The 9,629-nt window shown below is 39.4% G+C and overlaps 1 protein-coding gene across 1 annotated transcript; it reads right to left on the reverse strand.

Annotated features, from left to right (window-relative positions):
* Nucleotides 1-1,427: 1,427 nt before the first annotated feature.
* On the reverse strand, nucleotides 1,428-4,994 carry LOC134944276 (olfactory receptor 1-like). The gene is made up of 3 exons (XM_063932853.1): nucleotides 4,895-4,994; nucleotides 3,488-3,630; nucleotides 1,428-2,087 (listed from the first exon to the last, which is right to left on the reverse strand). Exons 1-3 carry the CDS (start codon nucleotides 4,992-4,994, stop codon nucleotides 1,428-1,430), a joined length of 903 nt encoding a protein of 300 aa, XP_063788923.1.
* Nucleotides 4,995-9,629: the final 4,635 nt, after the last annotated feature.

A 9,629-nucleotide genomic window follows, 5' to 3' on the forward strand; every position in this document is an offset into this window, starting at 1 on the left:
AAGATAAAATGTCCTTTGAAGCAATAACAAGTAGGAACTCCCAATATAGATCCAAATACAATATGTATGGACATTTCAGAAACTACAATGGAAAAGAACCTTACATTTATATAAAAAGCCAATATGGTTTATTCTTTAAAAACCAATACATGAAAGAGACAGCAAGTGGAATGTAAAAACAATACAGGATGTTGATTTTCAAATTATTTTACCCTCCAGTTTGCAGATGAAATCCCAGAGTCTTTGAGTTTGAGAGACAGCGCAGCCAGTGAATTTAGGCAGGTTTAAAACCCTCAATGTGCACTGAAAGAAGATAAGTAAATAAAATATTTTTTTTAAAGTGCATCCTGTCTTTGTCCAATAGACGGATGGTATTCTGTACCATGTCCACTTTTCTAGGTAGAGGGTTGAACATATTAACTCTCCCCATCTTGCTAGAGATAAACAACCCAATGCTGAAATGCCTTAGGGACTTTCATGTACCATTTATGTTTCAGTTTATTACATCAGCTTTTGTGTTCGATATACTGTAAACATTGGAATCACATTTTATGATAATTTGTTTTTGAATATGGTTGTTTTCTGGTGATGTTTATGCAATGTAAACAATAATATATATTGTAAATTGCAAATCACTGGAATTTTTTTTTGTAAATTCTGGCTAATGTTTTGAGTCTGAAGCACAGCACAGATTCAGGTCATATAAAGACAATATAAAAATAACATAAGAGTTTATCATGTATGTATGCTGAAAAATATACAGCATAAAATATGGTGTGCATTTTTAACAAAATGTTGGTAGATCTTAATCCTGATGAAGGAGGCTGCTCACTCAAGAAAGATGGACATTGTTCTCTTATTATACAGATTGAGTCTCCAATATGGAAAAATCTTGCGACCAGAAATATTTTGGATATCATATTATTGCTGTATTATGGAATATTTGAATACCACAATGAGATACATCAGGAGTGGGACCCAAGTGAACACTGTATTTATGTTTAATGTGCACTTTATACAACATAGCCTGCAAGTAATTTAAGATTTGTTTTTAAATAATTTTGTGCATGAAACAAAGTTTGTACTTATACACAAAATTCATTTATGTTTCATAACATCTTATACAAACAGCTTAAAGTTAATTTTGCACAATACTGTATTTACAATTATGTTGTGCATTAAACACAGTTTGTTTACATTGACCCATCAGAAAGTAAAAGTGTCGCTATCTCAGTCAAGCTCAAAATATTTCATATTTTGAAATATTCTGTATTTTGGAATATTGGATAGAGACAAACTGTACAAGATTGTTGTATAAGGCATACCGTATTACACCATTTGTGGTCTTATTCATTTGTAGAATAGAATAATTGACATCCACTTATCCAAAGTTTAAATAATTTGAAAATTAATTATATCAATTCTAATTAGCTGAAATTAACTGTTCTTTGTTTTATTCCTATTTTTCTTAGCATAGCTCTTTTCACATCTTTATTTCGTAAACTGTAGATGAGAGGATTGATCATGGGTGTTACAACTACGTACACAGCTGAAAGGACTGGCTCTAGGACATTCGAGTATTCTGATGGAGGCACCATGTACACAGCCATAGCTGTTGTATAGTAAATAATTATGATAGTGAGGTGGGATGAGCAGGTGGAGAAGGCTTTTTGTCTGCCGTCCTTAGATTTTATCTGCAGGATGACCCTCATAATTTTTATATAAGATGCTGAAATGAATGTGGTTGGGAAAAATGCATATATCAACATTTCTAGATAGATGACAATATAAAAGTCCTCACTGCCAGCACTGGAGATGTTAATCAGAGCTTTGGGATCACAGAAAAACTGATGCATGGTATTTGTAGGACAAAATGACATTTTTGATGCTGAAGATGTAACCACAAATGAATTCAAGAATCCTGATATCCAAATACTAGATACATATAACATACAGTTTTTCCTATTTAAAATATTGTGATAGTGTAAAGGATTACATATTGCAACATACCGGTCATATGCCATAATGAATATAAGAAGATCCTCTGTGGAAACAGCCAGAATAAAAAAGTACATCTGGGTGAAGCACTGTATGAAGGATACAGAATTATCACCAGATATTAACATGTACAGCAGTTTAGGGACAGTAGTTGTTGTATAACAGATATCTACTAAGGCCAGGTTACAGAGGAACAGATACATGGGGGTGTGTAACTGATAATCAATATATATCACTGTTATTATAATAGAATTGATGAGCACTCCAAATACATATAGGAAGAAAAATACACTGATAATGAACGATGCATAATAAGATGTTACAGAAAAGGGCAACAAGTAAAATTCTGTAATACTAGTCTGATTCTCCATGTCAATTTCAGGTTTTTCTGTAAAGAAACATTATTATTACTACAATGTTATAGTTACCATTGTCTAGTGGGCCATATTTTAGGTTGGTGCTTTCACACATATTGTGGATGAATAAATTCTAAGTTAGTAATTTTACAAACTGCATACACATGAACTTAATTCCATTGTTTTATCCTTTATTATTTTACTTGTTTAGAAAATAAAAATTAACAAGTAAAAAAGTGCAATCTTTTAACACATTCAATTGAACTGTTCTGCACTAAACATTCACCATAGTGTATATACATCCCACTGATGTGAGTAGAATATATCATTCCCAATTTAAACTTCAATTGCTCTAGTACATATCATGTTGAAAAGAAAAATAAAACATATCCCAATTTTTTCTCAAGAGCTTACTTTTCAGAAATTCATTAAACAATCATTTATCAATGAACATAAATAAAAAGTAATTTAAGAGATACAGTAAATTGAGAACATAAAGACTTAATTTATAATATCCATGTTTGAAATTGTTGATATTTATAATTATTTTTATACAAATATGACATGATTAATGGCTGTTTAATAACTCATATGTGTCACCTCATATTTGTACATTTAACATATATCCTTTCAATAAGTTATTGACAATTGGGATTTTAAATAATGGCATATACAGACAAAGGCATTTACATGAAGATCTGGAAAAATAAGCGATCACATACGGAATCAAAGATGGATCGTTTGTGAATAACCACTATATTTGTGTAATAACTGGATTATTATAGCTGTTAGATAGCTGTCAGATTTGGAAAATCACATGTGATTGGCCACTTTAGAAATCCTTGTGGACACAGATTGGTTCTCTTATCTCTTTTGCCACTGAATATATTTTTGAGAGCATTCTTGAGTTTTTGTAAAAACATATATTTTTTTACATTTTTCTAGCATTAGCAAGTTGGGTGGATGTTTCTGCTTTATGTAGGATACATTTTAGGATATTCACCCATCTCACAAGTTATGACATGTAGAAGCATAGAATGTGACAGCGGATAATAAACCACTTGGCCCATCTAGTTTGCCAACACACTTGCACAAACTTACACACTAGGGATACTTTTTACGAATTTACCTACCATTATATTTTTGTAGTATGGAAAGAAACTGGAGTACCCGAAGGAAATGCTTGCAAACATGGGGAATACACAAATCGTGTGTATTGCTTGAGGCACAATGAGGTCTAAATTCACCTCTGACTCATTATTTCTTATTTGCATGGCTATTCAAATAAGACACACGAACAGATTCTTCTGATTAAATTGTTATTTGGCATGCCTATATTCTGTGTGCGACTGCAGCTGTATCTGCATATGAAATGCTATGATACAGTGTTTTTCAGACCCTAAGTGAGCAGATGAAATCTGGGATTCATCTTAAAAATTGCCTTATTAACACAGTACAAGTCATTGAGTTATGTAGCTAAATGTAATAGCCTGTGAGCTGCTGGAAGTGCGGGACTTTGTGCAAGAATACCCATATTTTGAAAGCGGCAATCATTCACAAGGCTGGTTGTGGTTGGTTGAAACTTTAAAAATGTGGACATTTTTGCACAAAGTCCCTCACCTCTGGCTGCTCGCAGGCTATTACATTTAGCCTCTAGTATGAGACATTGAACCACTCTAAAAGAGGAACTTTATATTTAATTTGTTTAGTTAAAGGACATTATTTAAGCTCTATTTCCCTTTTTATCCTTTTTAAAACAAAAACATAAGACCACAAGGAGAAAGGAATCTGGATGAGATATTCAAGTAATAAATTGGGGCAGTGTTTAACCAAACTGCCCCAATTTAAACTCTGCACCCCAATCTTGGTTTTAAGCATGTCCATGCCCTAACTGTTAGGCGTGGCGGTTCTCGCCAGCGCCCGGCAGCTGCGCCTCCTCCTGTTACCCGCACGGCTCCTGGCAACCCCGGGACGCCATGCAGGCTGAGCCGCCGGGTCCATAGCTATGCCGGGATGCCGTGTGCACTGAGCCGCCGGGTCCATAGCAACGGGGACGCCACAGGCGGACCGTGTTTCCTGTTGCTATATGATTAATCAATCACCTGTCAGCATGTGGTCGTGTAGCAGGGCAGCTGCATGACATAATCAATTTAGGTGCTCTTTAGCTATTGGTACAGACACCTCTTATATTATCCCTCAGTGCCTTACACAGACGCCGGTGATAGCTGGAGAATTCCTTGTTCAGTGTGCTTTTATCTGGTCAACCCTGTTCAAAGTGGTCCTGAGTCCAGGTGTTCGGAAGCCGGTCGTGGGAGTCTTTCCAGCCCTCCAGTCTATTGAAACCTGTGCCTGTCATCTCGGGATTCTCGTTCACTTGTGGTCACTCTCCCGGTGTTGTGAGTAGAAGCTTCTGCAGCGTCTTGCAGCCTAGGCCACAGTATTCTTTGGTTAAACTTGTTGCTGGTTTTTTTGCAAAGGTTTCCACCCAAGCTGTCCTCCCCAGTACACGACGGTGCTGTGTAGGGTGTGGACAGTAGTACCTTTGTTGTCCTTTTCCTTTGGAGGCATGCCACACATACGTTTAGTTTTAAGATTTATAGTAGCTCCTAGCTCTGAGTTTTGTTTAGTTAGAGGTCCCATTGTTATCATCCCGTCTCAGTCTATGCCTTGTCTCATATTAAGACCAGGGGGCATCGGAGTTGGGCAGACTTAATCCTCCCTTCAAATGCAGCTGACTTGGGCCCAAGAACACATAGTATCGCAGGCATAAACTGACCACGCTGGTGAAGCAATGGAGGTAGGGTCCTAGGGGTTACTGATATTCGTTGTCCTTATAACAGTGTAACGTTCCTGTGCTCAGGACTTACCCACTCACTAGCTCACGTTCTAAGCACAGAAAACGTAACATTATCACTGGTCCAAAGCAACAAAAAAAAGATAAAATTTTTGTTATTTTACCAGGTTGGCCTTGAAATTTGGTCCTCATGAATCCGGCAGTACAAGGACAGAATCCCAGCCAGCTTTTGGCCAATCAGATTCAGGAACTCACTCAGATGGTTCAGGATCTTACCCTTCGGGTGAGATCGCTGGAAGATCTTTTACGAGCCTCTCCAGGTATGATTCCTGAAAAAAAGAAGCACCTTCCTGACCGCTTTTCGGGTAACCGAAAAGATTTCTTTAATTTTAAGGAAGCCTGTAAACTTTATTTTTTTAAGGCCCCATTCCTCAGGTACTGAGTCTCAGCGGGTGGGCATTGTGATGTCTTTGCTTCAAGGCGATCCACAAACCTGGGCTTTTGGGTTGAAATCCGACGATGCAGTCTTGCTTACAGTAGATGCCTTCTTTAAGTCATTAGGCCTTTTGTATGATGACCCAGATAGGAAAGCGTCGGCTGAGAGCCACCTGCGTGCACTTAAACAGGGTAAATATCCCGCAGAGGCATATTGTACATTGTTCGAACAACAGTGGGTGGAATGATCCTGCCCTGCGCAGTCAGTTTTGCCTCGGTCTGTCTGAAGTAATCAAGGATAGTCTCCTTCAGTATCCAGCTCCGGAGACTTTAGATAAGCTCATGGAGCTTGCTATGAAGATTGATCGTCGTCTCCAATAGTGGAGGGCTGAAAGAGGAGCTAATTTCAGGTCTAGTCCATGTGTGTATGCTTTCCCTGAGGACGTCAAGGAGACCATGCAAGTGGGTCTCTCCCGGCTGTCTCCAGAAGAAAGAGCCAGAAGGCTAAATTCGGGACTCTGCTTATATTGTGGTGGCAAGGGACATGTTGCACGTAACTGCCCAAATAAATAGGGAAACGCTATGACCAAGTGAATTGTGAGGAGGTTCACTTGGGACTGCATTTAATCTCCTCAAATGATTCCTTGTTAATTCCTGTTAACATTTATTTTGGAAGTCTCAGTTCATTTGTTTCAGCCTTCATTGACAGCAGAGTTGCCGGGAACTTTATGGATCTTGCTTGGGCACAAGCTTTGGGAGTTCCGCAGCTCCAATTAGATAGACCCATCACTATGCACGGACTAGATGGTGGTCCACTCTCAAATGGGGTAGTTACTCACTGGACCCCTCCAGTACAACTGACAGTGGGCCTTACAGTCTGAAAAAATTTAGTTCTATCTCACCCATTGTCCGGCTGTGCCGGTCGTCTTAGGTCACCCCTGGCTTGCCCTTCATAATCCCACCATAGATTAACGGTCTGGGGAAATTTCCCAGTGGAATTCCTTCTGTGACAAAGGATGTATTTCTCGTCCAGTCCGGGTCGCGGCTGTTACTCTGGATCTCATACCTTCAGTATATCAGGATTTTGCTGTTGTTTTCTGTAAGGGTAACGCTGATATCCTGACACCCCACTGGTCATATGACTGTGCCAATGACCTTGTTCCTGGTGCCACTCTGCCAAAGGGGAGACTTTGTGCTTTATCTGGCCCCCGAGACTAAGGCCATGGATGACTATGTGCAGAAAAGCCTGAAGAAGGGGTTTATTAGGCCCTCAAAATTTCTGTTAAGTGCAGGGTTTTTTGTGTTGAGAAAAAAGATGGACCCTAAGACCGTGTATAGACTATCGGGCCTTTAATAAAATTTATATTAAAAACACCTACCCCATGCCGTTGATTTCGGTGTTGTTTGATCAGCTCCGTACTGCGGTTATTTTTTCCAAAATCGATCTCAGGGGAGCCTACAACCTCATCCGAATAAGATCTGGGGATGAGTGGAAGATGACTTTCAGTACTCAGTCCGAACATTACGAATATCTTGTGATGCCATTTGGACTGTCTAACGCTCCTGTGGTATTTCAGGATATTATAAACAACATCCTCCACGACTTTTTAGGGAAGTTCGTGGTCATTAATCTGGACAACATTTTAATTTACTCTGAGTCTCCTTAACAGCATGTTGTCCATGTGCGGCAAGTGCTTCAAAGGTTGCGGGAGAACCATTTGTACACGATATTGGAGAAGTGTGATTTCCACTTCACTGAGGTGTCCTTTTTAGGGTATATTATTTCTCCAAAGTGTTTTTTTATAGAACCTAAGAAACTCCAGGCTATTCTAAGCTGGACGCAATCCACTAACTTGAAGGCTATCCAGTGATTTTTGGGTTTTGCAAATTATTATAGGCGTTTTATTCATGCCTTATCAGATTTAGTTGCTCCTATTGTGGCGTTAACAAGAAAAGGAGCTGATCCGTCCAACTGGTCACCTCAAGCTGAGTCTGCCTTCCGGGCCCTAAAAACAGGCCTTTGTCTCAGCTCCAGTTCTCAGACACCCCAACCCTAATCTTTCCTTGATTGTCAAGCTGGACACCTCAGAGGTTGGAGTGGGAGCCATTCTTTCTCAGGAAGACCCCATGTCTCTGTTGTTACACCCTTGTGCCTTCCTGTCCAGGAAATTCTCCTCTGCTGAATCCAACTATGATGTTGGTAATTGAGATTTACTGGCAGTCAAATGGGCTTTTGAGGAATGGAGGCACTGGCTTGAAGGGGCGAGCATACCATTACGGTGTTCACTGACCACAAGAATCTACAGTATATTAAATCAGCAAAATGGCTAAATGCTCGGCATGCGTGTTGGGCGTTGTTTTTTACACAATTCAAGTTCATCATCACCTACAGGCCCAGTTCTAAGAATACCAAGGCCGATGCCCTGTCTCGTTGTTTTCTCCCCCCTCTCTATAAGGGCCCAGGACTTCAGTCCCCACAGTCCCCCCCCTGATGGCTGCCCTGGGTGCATCGATTGCACAGCTAGCCTGCACCTACAAATGAACCTGTTTGTACACATAACCAGCTAATATTTGTTGCCAGCAGCTACTCTACAAATATTGATTCTACACAGGTCATATATTGTACAATCAGTCTATTTGTGGACTAACTTGCTTACAGTACAGTACCTTATATAAACAAGCTGAGATACATCCAGCGGCTGCTCCAGATGTGGGGTTGCAGCAAAATCCAAAGTTCATATAGGAGAGCCACACCAACCGCCAGTGAGTCCCAGCCAGCTATGTTTGGCAGTGTTTGGGGTGGCAGTTGCTGTGGCTCCCCTATTTTAATTTTGGACTGTGCTGCAGCCTGAACTGTGCAACTGCTACTGGAAATGATTGTCAGAAATGTTGCTGACTTTCATTATTGCTTCCTCCATACATTACCTTTACAACTTCAGTAACATGCAGTAACTGTGCAATCTGAATTGGGCAATGTGTACTGGATATTTTACATCTAATGCATTGTTTCAGGATTATTTCCACTTATAGTAAAGTGTGCAATTAACAGATATTACGTCTGCTCTCTGGAGCAAGTGATAGACTTCACCCAACTGACTTGCTATCAGCACACAACATTGGTTCGGTAGCAGATTGTGAATTTGTAGTTTTCGAGCCACAGAGGAGACTGTTGTACATAGAACATAAGCTATATTATAAAGAATGGATATTTAACTATATTGTCAGCTACAACACTGACATTGTATGTATTTTATGTTGCCTGTGCATGTTTAATTATATTTTTTAACTTAGACACAGCCAGTGTTTGCCCCATCAAAGTTTGTGCCAGCACCATGCTAGGTGCGGAAACTTCATCAGAGTATGGCCTATAATATGAACAATTATTTTAGCAATCAGTTGGCAAACAGTACGGCGACAAGCCCGAAACCCTCTCTTAACACTTCCATAAGACGGACGATCTCTGTCCCAGTCACTGACGAGGATGGTCCAATAAATTTTCAAGACATTTCTGAGACTGTACATCTAAATCTCAACTGTGATTCTGTGCACATGGACTCTGGAAACAAGCATGGTGCTTCTTGGAAATAAGCACAGAAACAATAAATCACTCCAGTGCATCTGACATGGGGGGTTTATATGTGAAGAATCAGGTGCAAAATCTGAACCTTCCAAGAATGTTCATGGCCAATTTGTAAAAGGACAACCCTTTGACGAACAAGACACAGCTAGTAAACCATTGCCCTTTTAAATATTAGGCATAAACACGCTCACAAGTGTCATATTTTACAACCCAGCTCATAGAAAATAAATCTTTCAGAATCAGGCACTGAGATTCAAAAATATTCTTCCTATGCAATCAGAATCCTCAATTAGATAAACTCCTGAAATGTTACCACCATTTCAAATCTGGATGACATATGTAGAGGTCTTTTTAAAAGATGAAGATAAAATTATTTGTTTCACTGTACCTTCACATTAGGCATAACATAGAAAACACTAAAACAAGTTTCCTAAAGGCTGACTAAAGACTCCAAAAGTACACAAAA

This window comes from Pseudophryne corroboree, chromosome 7 (genome assembly GCF_028390025.1).
Source record: "Pseudophryne corroboree isolate aPseCor3 chromosome 7, aPseCor3.hap2, whole genome shotgun sequence".
Classification (NCBI taxonomy): Eukaryota; Metazoa; Chordata; class Amphibia; order Anura; family Myobatrachidae; genus Pseudophryne; species Pseudophryne corroboree.

Coding starts and splice junctions, on each gene's coding strand:
- LOC134944276 (XM_063932853.1), bottom strand. CDS start 4,994: ATGGGACCTCTAACTAAACAAAACTCAGAGCTAGGAGCTACTATAAAT. Junction 3,631..4,894: donor AAAGGAAAAGGACAACAAAG/GTACTACTGTCC, acceptor TTATTTGAATAG/CCATGCAAATAAGAAATAAT. Junction 2,088..3,487: donor CATACTACAAAAATATAATG/GTAGGTAAATTC, acceptor TCCTTCATACAG/TGCTTCACCCAGATGTACTT.